Source organism: Nyctereutes procyonoides, unplaced genomic scaffold, assembly GCF_905146905.1.
Source record: "Nyctereutes procyonoides isolate TBG_1078 unplaced genomic scaffold, NYPRO_anot_genome, whole genome shotgun sequence".
Lineage (NCBI taxonomy): Eukaryota > Metazoa > Chordata > Mammalia > Carnivora > Canidae > Nyctereutes > Nyctereutes procyonoides.
Window position 1 is genome coordinate 37,869,380 of NW_026575042.1, and position 25,165 is coordinate 37,894,544.

Here is a 25,165-nt window from a genome sequence, read left to right on the forward strand (position 1 = left end):
TGGTTAAATATACTTTGGTTAGGGGAGCCTGGAAATTACATCAACATTTGAAGCACAATGCCACTGTGATTATTTGTTGAATGGGTAAGTGAATCAATCAAACCAGTAAAATTCCAAATAAACTTTTTTAAAAACCCTATTTTTAAGTTAGGGGCTTGCTTAGGTGATACTTATAAACATACACACACACATATATTGTTGTGTACATACTCATAAATTATGTATAAATCTAAAAATCCTAGAAATTGTAGAAGGGGGGGGTCTCAACCAGAATCTACCAATGAGTTTCTAGTTGGTGAGTAAAATCTTTTAAAATTATATGCCAGAAAATATCTGTATACTTTTCTGGGGAGAAGACACAAACGATGCATAGATACCAAGATTCTTAAAGGGGGAAATGAGTTGTTCTCGAAATGTAAGAACTTCACCTATAGGATATATATATTTCTTTGTCTATGTACATGTATGCATATGTATGTATCAAACTGTTACACATTGTCTTAATGTTTATATCTGGAGTGGAATCAATGGTAAATGGAACCACTTGAAAGAATCGTGATAATCAGGATCCTTTGTGACATGTGATGTTTATTTTAAGAAGTAAATAACTTTTTTCTTTTTTAAAAAAAGACTTTATTTATTTATTTGATTGAGAGCACAAGCCAGTGTGGTAGGGAGAAGGAGAAGCAGACTCTTCACTGAGCAGGGAGCCTAATGTGAGACTCAATCCCAGGACCCTGGGATCATGATCTGAGCTGAAAGCAGACACTTAATCAACTGAGCCACTGACCCAGGTGCCCAACATGCAATATTTAATACATTGTCATAATTCCATATCCTAAGCCATTCCTGGTATTGTATTGATTTGCCAGGAATTGGATATAATCCATAGGTAAAACATACCAGTAGATTTGTATGTTTGATTCTTAAACTTCTTCAACAAAAAAAATAAAATAAAAAAATAAAAAATAAATAAACTTCTTCAACAATATAAAGAATTCTTGGGTGTTGAAGGTAGTGCCTAAATCCTGTACTTGGCTATTTTATTTTATTTTAAAGATATTATTTATTTGAGAGAAGAGAAAGCAAACATAAGCAGGGGGAGGGGCAGAGGGAGAGGGAGAAGCAGACTCCTTGCTGAGCTGGTATGCCAACCCACGGCTTGATCCCAGGACCCTGAGATCATGACTGGAGCCAAAGGCAGACGCTTAATCAGCTGAGCCACGCAGGTGTCCCCTGTACTTGGCTTTTAGTCTGTATGTTTGATATTGGAAGAATTTGTTTTCTCATCATTTTGTATCTTGAATTTAACCAACAAAGGCTGAAATATATTATTTTCCTGGTGACATTTCTTAACAAAATTTGGATGAATTATAAATTCCATATATTCACAAGAAGATTTTGGCCTTTACATTAGATTTCATCCAGTTATATTTAAAAGAAAGTTGGAAACATTTGTGCATATCATGAGGGCCAGTTTATTAATTTTAAAATTTTACATGTATTACCCTAATGTGTTAATGGATACAGCTGATGAATTTTCAGTAGTTCTCATTTGGGTTGTATATTAATACATTTGCCCCTCTAAAGAAAATATCTGTAGCTGTATATTTTAATATTTTCCTTAAAATTACACATACACAGATCGTGTTTGTAGTTTGAGTTACAGATCATGAAAAGGAAGATGAGCTTATTAAAATGTTAATATGGTTAAATTTTTTAACAATTTTTTATTGAGGTGTAATTCACATACCATGAAACTCACCCTTTTAACATTTACAGTGTGCGCATTGTATATATATTCACAGATTTGTGCAACCATCACTGCTACCTAATTCCAAATAAAATTTTAAAGAAAATTTTTCTAGGTTTGTATTTTTGACATGCCTTTCCTTTCCACTTGATACACAAAAAATTGATATATCTTGACAGGAAATTTTTTTACTGTTTCCTAGGAGTTTTCAAATGTGAAACTAAGAGACCAAGTTAGAAGAGAAAGGGCACGAAGTATAATTAGGGCACTTAAAGTAAAAATTCTTATTTGATAAAAGAAAGTGAACTTTGACTTTATTATATATCCTTTGTTGAAGCTTTTGTGTAGAGTCTTGGAATAAATTGTCAGTCATATGCAAAAATGTGTCTGCTTCTTAAAACTTGAATTGAGGAAGGAAATGCTTTGTACCAACATGGCAAATACTTCATTATAATAAGAACATTTCTGTTTCTTCCTCTCATACAGCTTTGTTCATTGTACTGTATCTTTCTCTAAGAGGTAAAAACTCTTTAGGGAACTGCCTTGATTGTGTGTGTGTGTGTACGTATGCATTGAAGCCAACAGAAGCAGTGTTTGTATTGTTATGATAAAAGCAGATTTTAAAATTACTGTTTTCATCTCCCATAATTTTCAAGTCCATTTTCAATATTGTGAGTGATGTGGGATATTGTTTTTCTTTTACTTGGAACTTATGAACTCTTAATAAATGAAGATATGTCTGCCTAGATAGAACATATGTTTTATTCACAGTGTTAAAGGATTGGAAGGATCAGTTTACACTACCATTGTACATTGCTTTTTACATGGAATGTATCCTAGGTGAAAATGTCAACCTGAATAAGTACTAAAAAGTGCAGTTGCATGTAAATACAACTGAGTTTTTGTCTAATCTCTTGATTGAAAATTACCCAGAAAAGGGTCTGCCAAGGGGCAAGGGGAAATGAGGCACTATTTCATTCTCTAGAACGTAGGAAACACCTTGACCAAAAATCTGTCCTAGAATTTTAAAACAAAAGTTTAATGAGAAAAAAAAGAAAAATACTGTATAAAAATGGATTTCTAAAGTACCAATAGGTACAAATTATTTTTAAATATTTTCTGTAAAGTGTTAGGCATAACACTGCTAATGATAATACAAAATGTTTCCCTTGTATTGTTTTATTTCCTATAGGAAAAGTAGCCATCAAAAAAGAAGACTTGTGTAACCACAGTGGCAAAGAAACATGGTTTTCACTACAACCTGTTGACTCCAATTCGGAGGTTCAGGTAAATATTAAGACTTAAGTGATGAGAGACTCTCAGCATACAGAAAGCGAGTGGAAAACAAACTAATTATACTAGTTTCTATAGACAGCACTTACCATACATTACTTTAAATTCTGGGACCAAATATAGACCTTTGGGTAATACATAGCTAGAAAGAAATGTCTTGCCTGAGTTCAAGAATAATACATGTGTGGGTGTGTATATGAATTTGGGGAGGTTATATTAGGGGCATATTTCCTGCTTTAGTTCTTTTGTTTGAGTCACAGTGGCAAATTATTAATCTTTTTTAAGATGGGAAAATTTTTTTAAGAGAAAAGTTATGCTTTATTAATTCTAACTTTGAGGAGAATCCCAGAAGTCTGTGATTTCATCTCTTCTGACCAGGATGCTCTGTTTACTCCATTAATAAACTAATCTTGGGAAAATGTTACTAATTCAAACCATGCCTGAACCTACCTTGCAGAGCCTTTCATTCCCATCCACCTCTCCTGTTGTTCACTTTTCTTTTTATTTGAAAGGGTGTCATTACTTTTTTTTTAAAGCTCTTTCGTCTTGCCAAAATAAGAAGTCTTACATATCTATAAGTGAGTAAAGATGTATGTTTAGCCAAGTAGCTTAATTTTATTTGCTTTTGAAAAGTCTGAGTTGCTCTTAGAAATTATCATTTCTATCTAAAGGGAATCCTTTTTTTGTAACTCTGTTTATTTATAAAATATGGTAAGGATTGTGAAACCGTTTCCCGAAGACGTACTGTGAGCAGAATTCTTCCCCTCTCAAAGAAGTTATAATTTGCCACTGTGACTCAAACAGAATTTTTAAGGCAAGAAAAAAGTGCTGCATATACACCCACAGATATTTGCAAATAAAGTGCCTGTGTGTGTTTCCTCATAACCTCTCAAGCATTCTCTTTGATTAAATTCTCAAAAACTTAAGTATTTGTATATAAAACCCCTTAAGTACAAAATATGATGGAAAGTTTTCCTGTTTTATTCACTCGACCTCATCTTAATGCTCTTTTCTTTCCATTTGGCAATAACTGTCATTCAGATCCCACTTAGCCACTGTCTTGTATGACCTAGGTGAGAGGCAGTGTGATGAAATGGAAGGGCTTTTTACACAAGTAAAGATTTAGGTCCTAATTTTCATAGTTACTTCACTGACCTTGAATTTTATTTCTATAAAATGGGAATAAAAGTTGCCACGTTGACTCATTTAATTGCGAGAATTAAGTCAAACGTGTTTAACAGTGTTTTGAAAGCTGTCACTTGCTACACAAATGTAAAATACCTGTTTACTGACAGTTGCTCAGGTGGTCATTTCTATTTGCCTAGCATAACTTTACCAAAAGGCAGATAGGAAAGTTTTAAAGTATCAGTTTTCCTTTTTGATAGTTTTAACAAAAAGCAAGATAAGAAAAGGCTTTGAGAATTTGACATAAAATGAAATTTGAGGATTATTTTAAGATGCAGTTTATTGAAGTTCCAATAAAAATATAAATATTAATTTACTAAAGGATTTAAGGCCTGAACTCTCAGAAAGTATAAATATCTCTAGAATACTCTATGTAATTCTTAGAGATGGTATTAGAGATTAGTACTGGATAACAAGGTTTTATTTAGTAGTGTATGTAAAACTCATCTCTGAAATGTAAAAATTCTGGAAATAGTATTTAACTGTTAGAGATAATATCAACCTTATTTTATTTGTTATGAGTGATTTTCATGACTATGAGTTATTAACCTTTACAGGCCTTTTGCTTAAATGATACTTAGTTAGATCTACTCTTTAAAATACATTTAAGAAGGAAAAGTACTTTAGTGTGTGGGAGGGATGCAGAACACCTTTCAGATTAATGTGGTACTATTGGAAATACTGTTTGGCCCCAAAACTAATCTAAGAATAATAAATTAACTTTGTGAGCCTAGAAAAGATAGAAGAAACAGTGTATGAGTCATACAAATCATACTTTGTTAATAAATTTGTTCACTTGCGTAAACTTTATAAAATTTCACAAAAATATCTTGGAAATAAGAGCAATTGATGGAGCATAGGAGAAAGCTATGAAAAGGATTGAGTTCAGTAGGAATTCCCCTAATTGTTACTCTTAGTGATTAAACAGTATATATCAAGCACAGTATTAAGTACTTAATATACATATTCTCAGAAAAGCATTATGACATGTAGGTAGCATTACCTCCATTTTACAGATGTAGAAAATGGATTCAGAGAGGTTAAATGACATTTCCAAAGTCAGAATATTAGGTAATGGAGTCATGGTTCGAGTAGAGATCTAGTCTGATTCTAAAATTCCTCACCACAGTGCTTTACTGCTTTTCACTCTTTGTACTTTTGGTCATGAAAAGGCTTCAGCATTATTAGGAGAGAACATGTCAGTATAAGGAACAGAAGACTACTCAAATTAGCTCAAAGAAAAAGGGAGGGGCATTTGAAAGTTCCTAGGGAACTTTTGGAGTATAATTACAGGAACTTCAGTATGACCAGTGAGAGCTGGAAGTTGTCAGTCATTTACTGAGGAGCTACCTCTGAGATGGAGGTCAGGTTCTTGTAATGATAAACTAGATTTAATTCACATAGTCAAAATTATTTTTGAAAAGACTCTTATTTTTCATAAAGTATACTAAAATATTAGGTGGTTGGTTTTTGGTTGATCACTGTGTAAAACAGTTGGCTTGCAACTATTTTATTGGAGAATAAAAAATATATATTGTATCTTTAAACTGTGGACTTCCACTCCGTGGAGTTGTATATACTGCAAGGGGTAGTTGAGAACTCAGCTCCACTGATTTGTTTCTTCCTACTCATATATTCACTGTGCTCATTGAGTATAAGTGCTCACTGTTTAAATAGTGTTTTTTCCTTTCCCTCTCATTTCGTAAAATGAATAGTTAATATTTTCTGTCTTGCTCTCTCATTTTAATACTATTCACTTTACAAAATGAAAGGAAAAAAAAAGACTATTTAACGCTGAGATTCCCTTGTATTCTGTTTGTATGTCTGATGAGATTACGTGTTTCTCACTTCTGCTTCTCTCTAATCTCTTACTGGCAGGTAAAAAAAATGCCCACATCAGCCTTTGAGTTTACATGACCATACAACCCCTCACTTTCTAAGATCTGACTTAGTTCTCTGCCACAATTTAGAGGGTTTGGCTCAACTAGGGCCAGATGTCTACTGCATTCTAATTGGTATGATTGGGGGGATAAAGTCACTGTAGAGTATTCCATTTGGCAGCTTTGGGTAGGCATATCTTTAAGAAAGGGGTTTGGGGGGATCCCTGGGTGGCGCAGCGGTTTGGCGCCTGCCTTTGGCCCAGGGCGCGATCCTGGAGACCCGGGATCGAATCCCACGTCGGGCTCCCGGTGCATGGAGCCTGCTTCTCCCTCTGCCTGTGTCTCTGCCTCTCTCTCTCTCTCTCTCTCTCTCTCTCTGTGTATGTGACTATCATAAATAAATTAAAAAAAAAAAAAAAGAAAGGGGTTTGGGTAGAGGAAATGACCACCGTTTTTACTTCAGAGGGGAAGATGTTTGATTTCCTAGCTGTACTTCTGATTGCCATTAGTACCCCCCCAAACAGTTGCTACCCTGTTATCTGAGGCTCTTCATCTGTGAAATGAGAACTTGATTGTATAGGATTCCCTTCATTTGTGAAGTTGGAGGGAAGTAACATGCAGAAATGTAACTTAGCCTTTAATTGAAAAGATCCCAATAGTAGTAAGATGGGTTTTATACCAAAACAATTGAAAATTGCAAAGAACACTAAATCTCTTACCTTGGATTGTTTCCCAGATGTTTTATTATTGCCGTTAATTATTTTCAGTTTTCTTCTCAAACATTCAGGATATTGATATTTCATGAGTGTGTTCTCGACTTTTTTTCCTGATGTTTTTGTTTTGCAGTTACTCTCTCTAGATTGAAATATTCTCTTCTGAACCCACTCTGATCTGCCTTCATACCCAACAGTGGGCTCGAGGGAGAGCACAAAAGGCTCTCACTAATGTTATTTCCTGTGACATTGTGTCAATAAGTCTGTCGGACATTTTTCAGTCCTCCTCTTATATGATCTTTCAGTAGCTTTTGATAATATTGACCACTCTTTTTTAAAGCATTCTCTTTAGTTTTTGGTTGTGGTTATCATCCTACCTCACTTGGTGTTCTTTCTACTATTCTTTGCCACACAGATGAAGTTCGTTTGGATAGTGTTGGTTCCTCTATTTATAAATCCTCTTTTGGCTTCGGTGATCTGTAGCCATGCTGTTAGCTATGTAGTGCTGGAACTCACAACAAACTTCAAATATTTTTCTTGTCTTTAGTTCTTAGGTGCTGTGATAAAGAGCATGCTGTCACATAAGACTGATTAAACCATATATCTTATTTGGAGAAGTTGGTACTCTCATTAATTAAGGGTGTTTGTCTCACACAGCTTGTATAAGCAGTAAATCTAGATGTGCTGTCAATCATGTCTTCTGATGTAATTACTTAAGTCTTTACCAACAAGCTTATCTTGAATTTCTGGATCATGCCATAAGTTATTGATTGTTTTATGGTTGTTTTTTTTAATACGGCCTCTGCCCTATTTAAGTAAGCCTTAAAAATAACAAATGCAGTGATTATACCCAATACATACATACATTTTTTACATGCCTGATTAAAACATAATGAATGTAAAAATATAATTCATTGTTGTAGGTTATTTATTTATTTATATTATCATGCTTGTTTTTGTTATTTTTGTGTCTTTTAAACAGCTTATAATCAGATCTTGAGAGAAATCAACTTAAATTACAATTTTATTTTAATTTTATTTTAAAAATATTTTTATTCTATTTCAATTCAATTAATTAACATATAATGTATGGCTTCAGAGGTAGAAGTCAGTGATTCATCAGTCTTATATAACACCTAGTACTCATTACATCACATGCCTTCCTTAATGTTCATCACCCAGTTACCCTGTCCTCCCACTCCCCTCCAGCAACCCTCAGTTTGTTTCCTATTATTAAGTAAGTCTCTTATGGTTTGTCTCCCTCTCTCATTTTGTGCTGTCTTATTTTTTCCTCTCTATCCCTCAGATCCTGTTTTGTTTCTTAAATTCCACCTATGAATGAGATCATATGATAATTTTCTTTCACTGATTGACTTCACTTAACATAGTACCCTCTAGTTCCATTCACATCGTTGCAAATAGCAAGATTTCATTTTTTTGATAGCTGAGTAGTATTCCAGCAGGTTGTTTTTTTTTAAACTTCATTTATAAATTTGTAAACATGAAATAACAAAGGAGCCATTCTAGATTATAATAAATACTTCTTCAGTGAGGAAAAACAGATCCATCCATAAATGAGAGAGATTAAATAAAACCTTTGCTTTTCATCTGATAGCCAGTTGTTTCCAAAATGATTTAGAGTTACTTATATATGAAAACATCTGTCAGAAATCAGTTGGGATTTTTTCCCCCCTCATATTAAGAATAAGAAAACTTATCACCAGTCACAATATACTGAGTTCTTTTATGTGGAATGGTTGTTACAATTTAGTGTTTTGTAATAAAAACTTTTTTAAAAAATGACTAGTCTGGAAAAGTTTTGAAGTGTGTGCATTGGGTTTTGCCTAGATTCCTATTGTACACTTGAGTTTCCCAAACTATATAGCTATATCATATGCTAATTCATATGATATCCTTTATATGGTACCATTAAAATAATCACAGATTTTTCTAGTGAACTTTTGTGTAAGTGTTATAAAGCTAGCATATAAAATACTAAACCTTCAGGACAGTTCCAGAGTAATAAAAGTTCCTAAATATGCAGTCTAGTACAAATTAATGTAATATAATTGTATATATCAACCTAACATAATCATTGCTATAAAATGCATATATAGAATAGCTCCCAAGATTTGGTTTACTTTATTATTATTATTTTTTAAATCTTTACTTTTTGTAAAGATTTTATTTATTTGAGAGAGCATGCAGGAGTGGGAGAGGGGTTATGGGGAAGGGATATAGGGGCAGAGAGAAGCAGACTCCCCACTGGGCAGGGGAGCCAAAGGCAAATAAATCCTTTACCCATTGAGCCACCCAGGTACCGCAAATTTGGTTTACTTTAAATAAAGCATATAGAATACATTGCCAGGTATTTGATGTTCTAGTAAATATATAAAAGTATGTATTTTATATATAACTATATAAAAGATATACTGTTCTGTCATTGAACCTCCTTTAGGAGATTGGAGAATAAGAAAGCAGTTGTGGAGCAAATCACATTGCATGTTTATCAAACAATTTCTTGTCACACTCTTGTAGTTGCTTCATTGTGGCTAATGTCTCTGTTTTCTCTGGTTGCTTTTAGGATTTTCTTTTGATCTTCAGCTTTTAGCGGTTTTACTGTGCTCTGCCTACAACTGGTTTTCTTTATGTTTATCTTATGGGTGTTCCTAGGGGCTCTTAAATCTCTGCCTTGATGTCCTCCTTTGGTTTTGGAAAATTCCAGGGAATTATTTATCTTTTTTTTTCCCTCCTTCACTATTTTTTTGTCTTCTCTTCTGGGACTCCAATTACATGAATAATAGACCATTTTCCTATGTTTCCCACGTCTCTTAGACTCTCTCCCTTTCTGTGCTTCATTGTGGATATTTGCCACTGACTAATTTATCTCCCATTTCACCAGTTCTTGTTTCAGCTATGGCTCATTCCCTGTTTAAATACATCTTCATTTTGGTTATTTTGTTGCCTAATTGTAAACTTTTCATTTGATACATTTTATCACATTTTTTGCAGGTGGGGTGGGGGGTGTCATTTTGTTGTCTACCTTAAAAAATGTAAGCAGCTATTTTAATCTCTGTCAGTTAACTCCAACATCTGAATCTCCTGTAAATCTGCTTTTTTTGGTTTTTGTTTTCATTTTTGTTTTTTTGGTATGTAGTATTCTGGCATGCTTCATAATTTTTAATGCAATGCTAGACATTGAAAAATATGAATATTTTAGATAATTTGAAGTATGGGTGATACGGTTTTTTTCCTTCAGAGATTTACTTTTGGAATGTCTATAAGCGATCATCTTAATCTAGTTAGGGATTCAGCTGATTTTAGGTTAAGTTTTAGTCTTTGTAAATGCTGATCAATGTTCATCCTTACTTCTTAGGCATAGTCTTTCTGTGGTTCCAACAGAAAGCCTGCCTGTTTACCAATGGCACCCCACCTCAGTGGTTCCTGGACTCCCAATTTTTATATGCCCAACATCATGAGACTGCCTCTTAAGCCACTGCTGAAATGTGGGAGTCCCATTCAATGAGCTTCTTCAGATGCCCACCGCAACATCTACTTACATTATCATTGACCAGAATTATGTCACATCACTGTCCTTAACCACTATCACCTGGCTTCAGAGGAGACCAGGAAATGTTTTGCTGAACCCAAAACTGCCCTCTCCAAAAAAACATAAACAAGACCCAGAAAAAAAACAAAAAACACCAAACTTATTTTGCTATGATCCAAACCTATAAAATGATAATAGATATAAATAAAACCAAACTTTTGTGTGAATGTATTAAGGAATACTAAATATTTTTTTCTAAAGTGTTCATAGATGTAGGTTTCTAACACTGAAAAGTAGCTTCAAATAATTTCTAAAGCTTTTTTTGCTAAAAATCAGGACACATTGGTAGTAGAAATTTTTAAAATCTAGATGAGCAAAAAATCTGAAATCTTACCAACCAAAGGTAATATCTATCTGTTTTTTAGTAGGTGACCTTGTAGTAAGTTTATATAATAACATATATTACATTTGATTTTTACAAATTAATATAATGTTATACACTCTGACTTTTATCTTGTTTCTTTTACTAAGTATCCTGTACAAATTCCAGTTAAAGTATACAATGAGGTAGTGTTTTACAGTTTAGAAATTATAATTTCCTTGATTTAATTCATAATGCTTTTTAATTTTAGTGTTCTATCCTAATAATACATGTCTTGTGTCTGTCTGCCTGTTTTGTCTCCACTCTTCTTAATCAAGTTAAATATACAATTATGTTATTGGTGACTAACACCAAAAGAATGGTCTTTTTAACAGCCAGTAGGAGTAATGAACGTAGTAGGTAGGCTCTGACTCAATGATAGTGATTCCTGTTGGAATCCTATTAAATGCATATACTTTTTATTTCTAGGCTTTGCGTGATACAGTGCTAGGATTTTTAGTTGTGAATGAAATTATTATACTTTTTTCTACTCTATTTTAACAGTTTCTTTTGTTTTAGAAATAGAGTAGATCCTAGACATTTCCTGAGACAGTGGGAGTGCCTTTTAGCATATAGTTTCTACCATAAGATGCATGTATGTTAAAATAGTTAAAACTGCTTTCAGATGCAAATGTTGATGCAGTTGGCTGGGCTCACTCACTAGGCAAGTAACACGTATATGCTGGCCTGACAGCAAAGATGATTCAAAATTCTAGTTGAGTAATATTAAAAATAACTATATATTATGAACCTCTTCCGGATCACTCTCAAATAGTAGGGGTAGTGAATATTTAAGTAAGATTAATGAAATACCTATTTTATAAATTTTATACGATTTTATAAATATTTGTGCCTGGATTTTTAGTGGAAAATTTGCTTAATTTAGTTCGAGTCCACCTAACTGCCAATTTTTACTACTGATGCCTTTGTTTCTTTAGAGCTTAGCTTTCTCATGCAGACTTATGCATTGAGATGCATCAATCAGTGTTTATTGCTCATCACTTATTATCCATCTAATTCTAAGCTTTGTAGTTAGTGGACCTCAGATTCACTCTTACAGAGCAAGCTCTCATAAAATAGTGAAGCTGATTCAGGTTAGATTCCTGTGAAAGCGTGTGAAAGAGGTTGTTCTCTAGAGGAACAGTGATTTGATAATAACTTTCGTATCTCTGATGAAATTTCTTATGTCATCAGGCCCTAGACATCATACCCCTGAAATCTCCATTGTGGGAATTTGTCTTGTCAGCTGGGTGACAAGCAGTCACTGCTTGTCAGCAGTAATCCAAGACTGATCTTAACCATTTCAGAATTGCTCATAACCAGTTACGAATTGCTCATCACCAGTGACAGCTTGGAAATATCAAGCTCTAGATTATATTGTTGCTAAGCCTTTGTTTCATGAGAAGTTGATGGTTTGCTTTAAGTTTTTACTACTGAATTTTTAAAAAATATATTCATTAATAGTTATTGAAGAAAGTACTTATGTATTTTCAGTATCCCATTTTTTCGTCAATTATCTTGGTCATATATTGTTATCTTTATTGTCTCCCCAACTAGACTGGCAGCTTCTTATGAGCAGTGATTGTGTTTTACACATCTAATGATTCCTACCCAGTCCCCTGTAGTACCTATTAAAATATAGTAGATATTCCATAATCCTTTATTTTCAGAAAAGTTTTGACAAATGGAATCTTCTTAGCTTTTACTTAGTTTTATTGTTTCAGAATTGTATGATTTCTTTTGACCTTTAATAATACTGCCTCTCTCTTTTTTATTTTTATTTTTATTTATATTTATTTTATTTTTATTTTTTTGCCTCTCTCTTTATTGATGGTTTTATCTTTTCTGGAAAAAGCATTCTTTGTTTTATAATTTGCTTTCATTTCAAAATTTCCCAAAATGTAAGTGCTGTCTTTTTTTTTTTTTAACCCATGGTAATTGAGATTCATCATACTTTTTGAACTGGACAGTAAATTCTTAGATTTGAGTACCATGTCTGATATAAGCATTTGGCTACTAGATCTACATTATTGGTCATACATTTATAGAAGTATTTAATATGGGCAAAGCCATGTGCTAGGTATCACTAAAATTTAGTTAGCGAATAACTAAATGTTATAGGTACCATTTGAAAAAGTATTTACCTTTAATATTTTGTCAGTAGACTATTCAGTTTGCCATTTTTTTTCTCATTATAGGGTAAAGTTCATCTTGAATTAAAACTGAATGAACTGATAACAGAGAATGGAACTGTGTGCCAGCAGCTTGTTGTACAGTAAGCATATTTCTTTTACCAAAATCAGGTGGAAGTAATTCTCCATCATGTATTCTTTGAATCTTAAGCCAATATCTTATTTTATATACTTCAGAAACTTTTTTTTGTTTTTTTGGGAAGTGAAACTCTGTTGTGTCATTCCTTTATTAAGTTGATTTCCAATTTATTTTCTCATATTCAGTTTATGGTAAGTGATTAATTCATTCAACGTTATGTATTGAATGTGGGTTAAATGATAGAGATAGGAAATAGGCTGTTAGAGGATTCTGGCTAAGCATGTTTATAACTCCCTGGCAGGATGGAGGTGGAAAGGCTTCCTGGGGGAGGGCCTCTAGTGACTCTGATACCACAGAGCCAAGCATTAGGAACCCTGGAACTAAAATTAAATGGCTACCTACTGGATGTACCAGTATCCATTCTCACCTACTTTAAAATTCCTTTTACCCTCAAGTCATTTTTTTTTGTGGCTCAAACTTTAACTGCTCTGGAAATACAGATTTCCAAGTCCAGTCCTCTGCCTTTTCTCTTCCACCTAAACTTTTCCTCTGTGATATCAGCAAACTACTGGATATCCGTGACTTCTTCTGAATGTTTTTTCTTTGTCTTAATTGATAATCTGAATACCCTCCGAGTTATTCTTTCTACTGCTGCCTTCTCAGTTGGAGGCTGTTTTCTGCCATACCCATTTACCGTAGACTGGGGTAAATGTTACTCTCCTATTGCTGCTCCAGACTATTTCTTCTTATTGTGAACACCCCAGGTCCTTTGAGGCATTTTTCCTCTGTCTCTCCCTCTCTCCATTTCTCTCCCTTTCTCTTTATTTATATTTATAATACTACTTTTTTTTTTAGAACTCTTTTAAAGAAGGTTGCATGGGGCACCTGGGTGGCTCAGTTCTTAAGTGTCTGCCTTTGGCTCAGATCTTGGGATTGAGCCCTGTGTTGGGCTCTCTCTGCTCAGTGGAGAGTCTGCTTCTCCCTCTCAGTCTTCCTCTATTCTTTCTCTCTCTCAAATAAATAAAATCTTTTTTTTAATAAATAAAATATTTAAAAGAAAAAAGATTGCATACACCATAATCCTTATTAACATATAAGTGTGATTTCCTAAGAATAAGGATATTCTTTTAAATAACTCTAGTACAGTTATCAAATTCAGGAAGCTTTATATTATTAAAATAAAAGTATAATGTACAGTTTTTGTATTCAAGTACTTTAATCTACAGTTACTATATTTTGTCAACTATCCCAAAACTGTTCTTTAAGATATTTTTTCTCTGCAAGAACAGATCCAGTCCAAGGTCACGTATTACATTTAGTTTATACATCTCCTTAATCTCCATAGCTCATCTTTTTTGGGATATTATTTAATTTACTTCTTGTCATAACTTGGTACTTATTGTACTATTGCAAAACAATGCACAGATTGGCTTAATAAGCCCAAATTCATATAGGACATGATAGAGGCTGGATTTGAACTCTGGCGGTTTGATTTTTTTTTTTTTTTGAAACTTTTTTCTTTTGGGAAAATCATAGATTTTTAAGAAATTACATGAGGTCCTATGTACCCTTCATTCAGTACCCCTCAATGGTTACATTTTATATAACTATTATACAATTTAAAAATCAGGAAATTGATGTTGTGCAGTGTACAGCATATTTTATATCATTTATCATATGTGTAGATTTGTGGTAACAGCCGCAATCAAAATACAAAACTGTTCTAGAACCATAAAGATCTCCTTTATGCTACCCTGTTAATAATCACACCCACTCCTTCCCCCACTACCATCTGTAACCTTTGGCAACCTCGTATCTGTCTCTAGATCTATAATTTTGTCATTTCAAGAATGTTATATAAATGGAGTCATATCATATATGACCTTTTGAGATAGGCCTTTTTCAATCAGATCCATCCAGTTGTATGTAGTTTCTTAAAAATAGAGTATAGTTGGGTGTCACTTTTTAAAATGCACTCTGCCAATCTGTCTTTTATTTAGTGAATTTATAGCATTTACTTTTAATGTAATTACTGATGTGTTAAGCTTAAATCTGCCATTTTTTGGTTTGTTTTCTATTCTCTATCTTTACCTGGTTTTTTTCCTCTCTGGGTTCCTTGAACATATTTTTAGAATTCCATTTTGATTTATTTTTACTGCTTTTCTATCTATAGTTTTTTAATTGTATAGCTTTTTAGGCATTTTTTTGGTGATTGCTCAAGGTATTACATTGTACATGTATAGCTTATTGTAGTCTACTGGTATGGCCATATTACTGGTTAGAATAAAGTGTAGAAACCTTACCATCTTTTAAATTCCTTTACTCTCCACCACTTGTAATATAATTGTCTTAAATATTTCTTTTGTATACATTGAGAACCACATATAATTTTTTGCTTCAGCCATCTAACACAATTTAGAAAAATTAGAAAAGAAAGGAAGACTTAAGTTCCTTGTATTTACCCATGTTTTTGTTTTTCCCTTATTCTTTTTTTCCTTCCTATTTTTTAGGATTCCTTCTTTTACCACTGTCTTTATGTTTAGAGAATCTCCTTTTACTGTTCTTGTAGGGTAGGTCTGTAAGTGACATACTCTTTTAATTTTCCTTTATCTGAGAATATCTTCATTTTTTTTCTTTATTCCTGAAGGATATTTTCAGTGGATATAGAATTCTTCATTGACAGCTGTTTTGTTTTGTTTTGTTTTTTTTCCCCCAGTGCATGAAAAATATGTCACTCCCTTCTGGCCTTTTTGTTTTTTAAATTAACTATAATTGTTTTTCCTATGCAGGTAATGTGCTTTTTCTACCTGGTTGTTTTCAAGAGCTTTTCTTTGTCTTTGGTTTTTTATGTGTTTCATTTGGACTATGAGGTATTTTGGTATAGATTTCTTTGGGTTTATCCTTTTCGGTGTTCAATCACCTTCTTGAATATGCATGTTTATGTCTTTGCCAAATATGGGAATTTTCAGCCACTATTTCTTCTAATACTTTATCAGCTCTGCAATCTTTCTTCTTTCCTGTTGAGATTTAAATGGCATTAATGTTAGATTTCTGTTATAGTCCCACAGGTCCCCGAGGTTTTGTTCTTTTTCTTTTCCAGTCTGTATTCTCTCTGTTGTTCATGTTGAGTAATTTTTGTTGTTTTGTCTTTTTAGCTCACTGATTATTTCCTCCATCCCCTCCATTCTGCTGTTGAGCCCATCTATCAAAGTTTATGGATTTAAGTGTCACAATTTCCATTTGGTTCTTCTTTGTGTCTTTTATGTCTTTAATGACTTCCTACTTTTTTCCTGAAACTTTTTTTTTCATTTATTTCAGATGTGTTTGTAAATGTTCATTGAATCATTTTTATGATGGCTGCTTTCACATCTTTGACAGATAATTCCAACATCCATGTTATCTCAGTGTTGTCATCTGCCGATTGTTTTTTCTCATTTAAAGATGAAGATTGGTGTTTCGGTATGAGTGATTTTCAGTTTTACTCTGGACATTTTGGATATTATGAGACTCTGGATCTTACTTAAATATGCTGTTTTAGCCAGACTCTTTGACATCTGCTGGCGAATGGAGAGGAGTGCCTATTCATTACTGTCAGGTACAGGTAGAAATGCAGGTTCTTGACTCAACCTCTGCTAATACCCCTGGGGAAAGAGTGAGTAGAGTTCTTTCCCCAGAATTATTACTGAATGAGAGTGGTAGTTTAGGCTTCCCTTAATCTTCTCTTGTGGCCACTCTGGCTGGAATGGAGAAAGTGCCTTATTACTGCTCCATTGTGGCCTCCATTGACATGATGGTTGAGAGGATTTAATAGTTACCCCTGTAGGTGGTGAAGGTCTTACCTTTCTACTCAGCCTTCTCTGACATCACCCTGTCAGGAAGGGGGAGGAGTGCCTCATTGCTACAACGGTGGGGATGAAAATCCAGGCTCCTCATGTGGTCTTTGCTGACACCACTGGGGGAAGGGGCTTGTTACAGCTTGTCAAATGTGGAAGTCTAGGCTTTCTCCTCAGCCTTTGGTCTTTGTTGATGGAGGTTTGGGTGGAGCTACAGTATTTTTCATGGTGTTTGATTAGAGTAAGTGGTTTTTTATTGTCTAAAAATGGTTTCTGTCTTGCTAAGCTGCCCAGTTCCTGGTCCTTTGGCTAGAGAGAGCTGGCTCTTAGGGCATTTTTTGTCCATGCCCACTGGTGTTTCCAGGTTGGTGGCTTCTCTAGCACTCAGAGATACATTAAAAAAAAAAAAAAAAAGCCCAGGGAATTCACTCCCATGTCTTCCCTTGGGTTCCAAGATCTCTAATCGGTTTGCTCCTCTTTTTAGAGTTTTCTTATGGTTGTTATATATTTAATGCCCAAGATTTTTAGCTATATTTAATGGGGGCATGCATTGACTCCATCTTGACTTGGAACTGGAAACTATTTTTTTTTCTTCTCGAGTAGTATTCCATTTGTTTATCCACTGGTTGACAGATATTTGAATTGTTTCCAGTTTGAGACTACTGTAAAGAAAGCTTGAGGGCTCCAGAAAACCCTGGGTATGGTAGGAAAAAAAGTAAAAAGAAAAAGCTGCTCTAAATGTTTACGAGCAGGTCTTTATATGGGCATATAGTAGTCTGTATTCTTTCCTTTTTTCTCTTCTTTTCCACTTAAACCTCCACAGTCCATACTCATTGGCATATGACAGCAGAGCTCCAGTACCAGTTTTGTGGAATTTTTTTGATATCTCAACTTTTATTATTTTTTTAATTTTTTTAATTTTTTTGAACTTTTTTTTTTTAAAGACTTATTTATTTGAGAGAGAGAGAGTGTGTATAAGCAGGGGGAGCAGCAGAGGGAGAAGCAGGCTCCCCGCTGAGCAGGGAACCTGATGTGGGGCTCAATCCCAGGATCCTAGAATCACAACCCAAGCCAAAAGCAGACATTCAACCAGCTGAACCACCCAGGCACCCTAATTTCTCAACTTTCAGAGGTATTCTCTGTTTTTCAGTAATGCTGAAGGCATATTTTTATGTAATGTTTTCTTGTGCCACTTGCTGAACTTAGAGTTGGTGGGTAATGTGTGGAAAGGTTCATATCCTAGCAGTTACTATTATCTTCTAGACCTGGAAATTCCCCACTGCAGCATTTCTTAAATTTCCGTAAGACTTCAGTCCAGTGATCGCTACCACATTCTTACCTGCTTTTATTTTTCATTTCCCTCAAGGTCTTTTTTCCATGATCTATCACTATCATCATTTTTTCTTGTGGGTTCCCTAACTTCCTTGCTCTTTTCTTCATGCATCCTATTTACCTGGAACAATCCTAGTATGAATGAACTCAGTTTCTTCCTCTGCATCCAGTCTGCACTTGAATATTACTGGAAAAAAATCACACAGACTGATTTTACTTTAAATTCATGATCACAAACCTTGCATGGGTACTTAAACTGCCCTGGAATTTTACTGTGCCTCTCTAATAATACCTGTGAGGTTTTCCATCACTATAGACTGTAAATTGGTCACATTTTCCTGAATCTAAATCTGCAAACCTGTATTGGCACCTATCTTTCTGTCCTCACGTTATAGTAGAGAAGATGCCCCTTTTCTTATTGGGGGTGAATTCTTCTATCTGAGCTCTGGATTCCATCTTATTTCCCATACTCAAGGACTTTGCTCCTTTAGTTACTCCTTCTGTTTCATCAGCTTCACCTTCTCTTTTATTTTTTTATTTTTTAAAAATTCCTTATTTACTTTTTTTGACACAGAGAGAGCAAGCATGAGCACAAGCAGGGGGAGTGGCAAACAGAAGGAGAGGGAGAAGTAGGCTCCCCACCAAGTGTGGAGCCCAACGTGGGGCATGATCCCAGGACCCCGGGATCATGACCTGACCTGACGGCAGTAGCTTAACTGACTGAGCCACCCAGGCGCCCTTCACCTTCTTTTAGATTGTTCTCATCAACATGGAAGACATGTTCTAGAATCTCCTATCCTAATAGGCATGGCTTTCCAGACTTCATCTCTGCTTTACTCCCCCAGCTATCATCCTCATTTCTCTCTTCTCCTTTGAAGGCAGACTTTTCAAAATAAAATTGTCTAATAGACAATAGGGTTGTTTGAGTGTGTATACTAGTTCTCTTCACACAGAAGGTCAAGAATCAGTCCTGGATGTCAACCCAGTAGCACTGAACGTACTTAGCATCCATATCTTGGTTTATAAATATCATTCTCCAGTCAATACTGTCCAGTAGATCTTTTTGTGATGATGAAAATGTTTTATAACTTAACTGTCCAATACGGAGCAACTAGACATATGTAGCATTGAAAGCTTAAACTATGGCCCATACAACTAAACAATTGGATTTTTAATTTTGTCCAATTTTATTTGTTTAAATTCAATTAATTATATAATTAATATATAATGTATTATTAGTTTCTTGGGCAGAAGTCAGTGATTCATCAATCTTATTTAATGCCCAGTGCCCATTATAATTTTGCCCAATTTTAATTAATTTAAATTTTAATAGCCACATGTGGGTAAAGACTACAGTAGAAGAGCTCCTCCAATAAAAAGAACCTGAATTTTTTTTAAGTGTTAGCTGATTTTAGGACTTGAACATGGAAAATACAAGATGAGATCAGAACATCTGTGGAATCAGAAAGTAAGAAAATGCTAAAAATAGTAGTAATAATAATAATGAGGGCATGTAGAAAGGACATTGAAACTAACTTGAAGGAGCTCCAAGTAACCAAACTGGGACAATTCAAGCATCAAAATAAATAGTGATAATTACAGAATAAATCCATGAGCCAGTACTATAGAATAAAATATCCATGAGCCAATGCTAACATATAAATAAACAAACAGGAGAAAGGACTACTTTTTCTTATAGCAGAATTCTATTTAATGAATGTAGGACAAATGATAGCAAAAGAAAATCAACATTGGCAAACACTATAATAATGATAATAGGTGCAGGGATAAATCATCTATGGATGCTAAATAAGTGGGCATAAATATGAAGACAGTATATTTGCATAGTCTCAAAGACTCTCCCCATAAGACGTCTGATAGATACCAATTTGACTGTGTGACCGAAGTGAATATCACTGGTGGTGAGACATCCAGCCTCCTAGTATGATGACACCAAGATGCATGATCTCAGTCTAATTATGAGGAAACATCAAGTTCAAATTAAGGAATATTCTACAAAAGAACTGGCTAGTAGTGGCAAGATCATGGGTCAAGGAAGATAAACTAAGGAAGTGTTAGAGGATGAAAGAGATTAAGAGGACATGACAGCTAAATGCAGTGTGGACCAGAAAAGGACATGGGCAAAATTTAAATAAAATCCATAAGATTAGTTACTGTTATCATTAACAGTGTATTAATGTTATTTTCCTGTTTCTATAGTTTAACTCTGGTTACACAAAGTATTAATACTGGGTTGATGGATATATAGGAACTGTATATATCATTTTGCAACTTCTTGAATGTCAGAAGTTATTTCAAAATAAGTTAAAAAAGGGATCCCTGGGTGGCGCAGCGGTTTAGCGCCTGCCTTTGGCCCAGGGTGCGATCCTGGAGACCCGGGATCGAATCCCACGTCGGGCTCCCGGTGCATGGAGCCTGCTTCTCCCTCTGCCTGTGTCTCTGCCTCTCTCTCTCTCTCTCTCTGTGTGTGTGTGTGACTATCATAAAAAAACAAAAACAAAAACAAAATAAGTTTAAAAAGTTGTACCTTGTGCATTTAACTTGGGTCTTTTTACTGAACTCTGCACTCATATGTCCACCTGCCTTTTTGGCAATTCCACTTTTGATGTCTCACAACATTGTAAATTTAGTACATTTGAAATTGAATCATGGACTATCGTATCTGTACAGCTCTTCCCCATAGCCTTAACAGTTGGAACCACTGTGCACCTAATCAAACAAGCCAGAAATCTGGAAATCATTTAAAATCTTTTCTCCTCTCTTCCCCCACACATTAGATCTATTTCTTATTGATTATATGAAATATTTCTTTAATTTTCTAATTTTTAATATCTAATGACAATTTCAGACCAACAACCATTTGTTCCCTTGACTATTCCAGTAGTCTCAGCTGGCTTTATACTCTGCAGTCCCTTTTCTCCATAGTAGCTCAGAGCTGGCTTTTAAAAAATAAATTAGGTCCTGTCATTACCCTGCTGAAACACTTAATGATTCCTGTTGTATTTAGAATAAGATCCAAGCCCCTTAACTTGGCCCATGAGATCCCACATGTTCTGACCCTGCCCGCCTCTCGGATTTCATCTTGTGGTTTGCTTCCTCTTGTTCATATGTTCCCTGGCCTTCTCTCAATTCCTCAAATATGACATACTCTTCCTGTTCAGAGATCCACATCTGCTGTCCTCTTTGTCTGGCATGCCAATTCTTCTTCTAGCTGGTTCCTTCTCATCCTTTAAGTTTCAGCTTAAATATAATTTATTTTAAAATAGGGCACCTTGTTCTTTTTTTCTTCATAGCACTTGCCACTATTTGTAATTAATTATTTTTTTCTATATTCTTGCTCATCATCTGTTATTTCAAGTAGACTCTAAGCTCCATGAGAGCAGAAACCATGTTTCTCTTATTCACCTCATCACCCCCAGAGTCTGGCACTAAAAGGCACTAAGTAACTCTTTTAAACAACTGAATGAAGAAAGAAGGTGTAACATTTGTCTTCTTAAAGGATGAACAGAAAGTAGCTATCCTAGAAAAAGTGAGATTTTTTTTTTCCCTAGAAGAAAAGGACAATATAGGCAAAAGTATGGAGGAAAAAACATCATAATGAGAGAGGGAGGGAGGATAATTAAAAGTAGTTTGATATTGCTGAGCATGTAAAGCTTGACTCAAAGATTGGTCAGATACAAAAAAAACAAAAACTAAGATTGGTCAGATAATGATGAAATAGGCTGAAACCAGATCTTGGAGGGTCTTTTGTACCATAGGAACTTATTATTAAACTTAAAGAGCTCATGGAACTCTTAAGAAATTTTAGACAATAGAGTAGTATGGACAAATACGGATTTTAGAAAGATCAGATATGTGACAGCAGAGACAGTTCTATACTTATAGTAACTGGGAAGTGAATTTGAAGGGTGTTGGTATAATCCAAGTAAGAGATGGTGGATTCCACACCTGAACTGTTAGAGAAATGAGAAAAGAGAACAAATGAGATATTTAAAGAGTAGCATCACTAAAACTTACTGATTAGGTGTGGAAAGTGAGGAAGAAGGAGGAATCTGAGGTGCCTCCTAGATTTCTAGATTGTGTTACTAGGTGGGTGGTAGTTTTACAACAAAGAAAATTCTGGAGGAGAAGCTCCTTTAATAAGAGAGGGTAATGAGTTGAGTTTTAGCTGTTCTTGAACATCTAGCTAGGGATATAAAAATCTTAAACTCTGGTGAGATCTCATATAGAAATGTAAAAGTTGGTGTTAGTTATAGCCATAAGAATAAATGTGATAAAAACAACCTTAGAGGAAGGTTATATAGTGCAAAGACAGTAGCTAAGAATAGCTCCAGTAGTAGAACAGCAAATGAGGAAAACACGAGGGAGACAGGTGATATGAGGAAAATTTTGTAGAGTGAAGGCCAGGAAAACCAAGAAAGAAGGGGTCTTTAAGGAAGGAGGGAATGATCAAAAGTATTGCATACAGCCAAGAAATCCAGTAAGAAGAGCCCTGAAAAATATGGATAGCTTTTAACACTCAGGGGACTTTAATGAGGAGAGTTTCCATAGAATGAAGAACGTAGAAAAAGTAGATTTCATTAAGGTGAAGAGTGAAAGAGATGTCAAATCATTTGGAAAAACAAACAGAAAAATTAAATAGGTACTGGGTGACATGAAGTTCAGGCAGTGTTTTTATATTAGAGAAACAGGCTGAGGGAAAGAACTAGACAGAAAAGAAACAAGTTGAAAAATGGTTGTTTGTTGCTAGTATATAGAAATTTTAAAAAATAGTTTATATTCTGCAACCTTGTTACATTTCACTGATTAATTTATAGAGTCTGTAGGATTTTGTACATAGATGATTGTATCATCTGTGAATAGACAGTTTTGCTTCTTCCTTTTTAGTCTGGATACGACTTATTTCTGTTTCTTGTCTGATCACACAGGCTAGAACCTCCAGTGAATAGATGCGAGAGCAAACATTTTCGTCTTATTCTTTATCTTAAGGGGAAAGCATTCAGTTTTTTTTACCATTAAGTATGACATTAGCTGTCGTTTATCAGGCTGAGAAAATTCCTCCCTGTTCCTGGTTTGCTGAGAATGTTTATCAGGGATAGATATTTAAATGATCTTATGCCTTTTTTTTGCAGATCATGCTCTGGGCTGAAGGCAGAGCTGAGCCACCCGGGCTGCCCTGATCCTATGCCTTTTCTGTTTTCAGCTGTTAATATGGCAAATATTGTTGGCTTGATTTGCTAAAATTTTGTTAAGGTTTTTTTGTATCTATGTTTATGAAGGATGTTGGTCTATAGTTTCCTTGTAATGTTTTAGAATCAGGAATAATATGTTCATTGAATGAATTGGGAAGTATTCTCTTTTTTTTTCCTTCAATTTTCTGTTTTTTTTTGGTTTTTTTTTTGTTTTTGTATATGATAGATATAATTTATTTTTTACATGAATAGTATAAGAATTTACCAGCAAAGCCATCAGGGCCTGAATTGACTTTGTTTTGCTTTTTGGTGAAAAGACTTTTAACAGGGAATTCAGTTTATATAGATATATATATATATTTTTTTTTTTTTTAAAGATTTTATTTATCTATTCATGACAGACACAGAGAGAGAGAGAGGCAGAGACACAGGCAGAGGGAGAAGCAGGCTCCATGCAGGAGGCCTGATGTGGGACTCAATCCAGGATTCTAGGATCACGCCCTGGGCTGAAGGCAGGCGCTAAACCGCTGAGCTACCCAGGGATCCCCCAGAATTCAGGTTTTTAAATAGATACATAGTTATTTAGTTTTTTTTTTAAAGTAATCTTTGGTAATTTGTATCTTTCAAGACCTTAAAGAAATGTTTTTTTATTTCATTGATTCTTACATTTTTTTTCTATTTTGATTCCCATTCTGTTTTTGTTTACTTTAGGTTTGTTTTTCTTTTCTAAGTTTCTCGTGATGGAGGCTGAAGACAGTGACTGAAAACCTTTCTTTTTTCCTAATGTAGGTGTTCAGTGCTATCCTTTTTCTTCTGAGTACTGGTTTAACAGCATCCTTCAAATTTTAATATGCTGAGTTTTCATTTTAATGAAACTCAAAATACTTTAGTTTTTCTTTTATTTTTCAACCCATGGATTATTTATATATAGCAGGTTTGGGGCTTCCACCATTTGTCATCCTGCTGATGTCACTCTCCTGTCTTCAGTGATTTTTATCATACAGTTTAAAATGTTCTCCAGTGGGGCGCCTGGGTGGCTCAGTGTTTGAGTGTCTGCCTTTGGTTCAGGTCATGATCCCAGAGTCCTGGTATATATGGATATATATATATATCATGAGTTATTTTGAGTTATTTTGTTTCCAAGTATTTGAGGATTTTCCTGATATTTTCTTGCTGTTGGTTTTTAATTTAATTCTTCTGTTGTCAACGTATTTTGTATGATCTGAATACTTCTCAATTTGCCAAGACTTGTTTTTGGACATACAGTGTCATTTAATCTTGTTACATATTCCATGTGCATTTGGAAAGATACGTGTTCTCTGCTTTGGGTGGATAGAGTTTTGTTTTTTTTTAAGATTTTATTTACTTATTCATGAGAGACACACAGAGAGAGGCAGAGACACAAGCAGAGGGAGAAGAAGGCTCCATGCAGGGAGCCCAACATGGGGCTCGATCCCAGGTCTCCAGGATCAGGCCCTGGGCTGAAGGCAGCACGAAACCCCTGAGCCACCCAGGCTGCCCTGGATAGAGTATTTTTAATAAATGTTAATTATGTCAGGTTAGTTGACAGTCTTGTTTAACTTTCATTCTTAAAATTGCTTTATCAGTTATTTAGGGGGGTATTGCTATCTCTAACTATTTGTGGATTGTTATATCCTTTTTATAAATTGACTTCTTCACTATTATAAAAAGACCCTTATCTCTTGTGAAATCTACTTTGT

At 34.6% G+C, this 25,165-nt stretch overlaps 1 protein-coding gene across 2 annotated transcripts in view; it reads left to right on the forward strand.

Moving 5' to 3' along the window:
- RASA2 (RAS p21 protein activator 2) overlaps positions 1–25,165 on the forward strand; it is a 123,561-nt gene that overhangs the window by 38,881 nt on the left and 59,515 nt on the right. For both annotated transcript variants that reach the window (XM_055321181.1, XM_055321182.1), the window contains exons 4-5: positions 2,946–3,040; positions 12,994–13,070. In XM_055321181.1, coding sequence (XP_055177156.1) covers positions 2,946–3,040; positions 12,994–13,070 — 172 coding nt within the window. The remainder of the gene's footprint in view (positions 1–2,945; positions 3,041–12,993; positions 13,071–25,165) is intronic.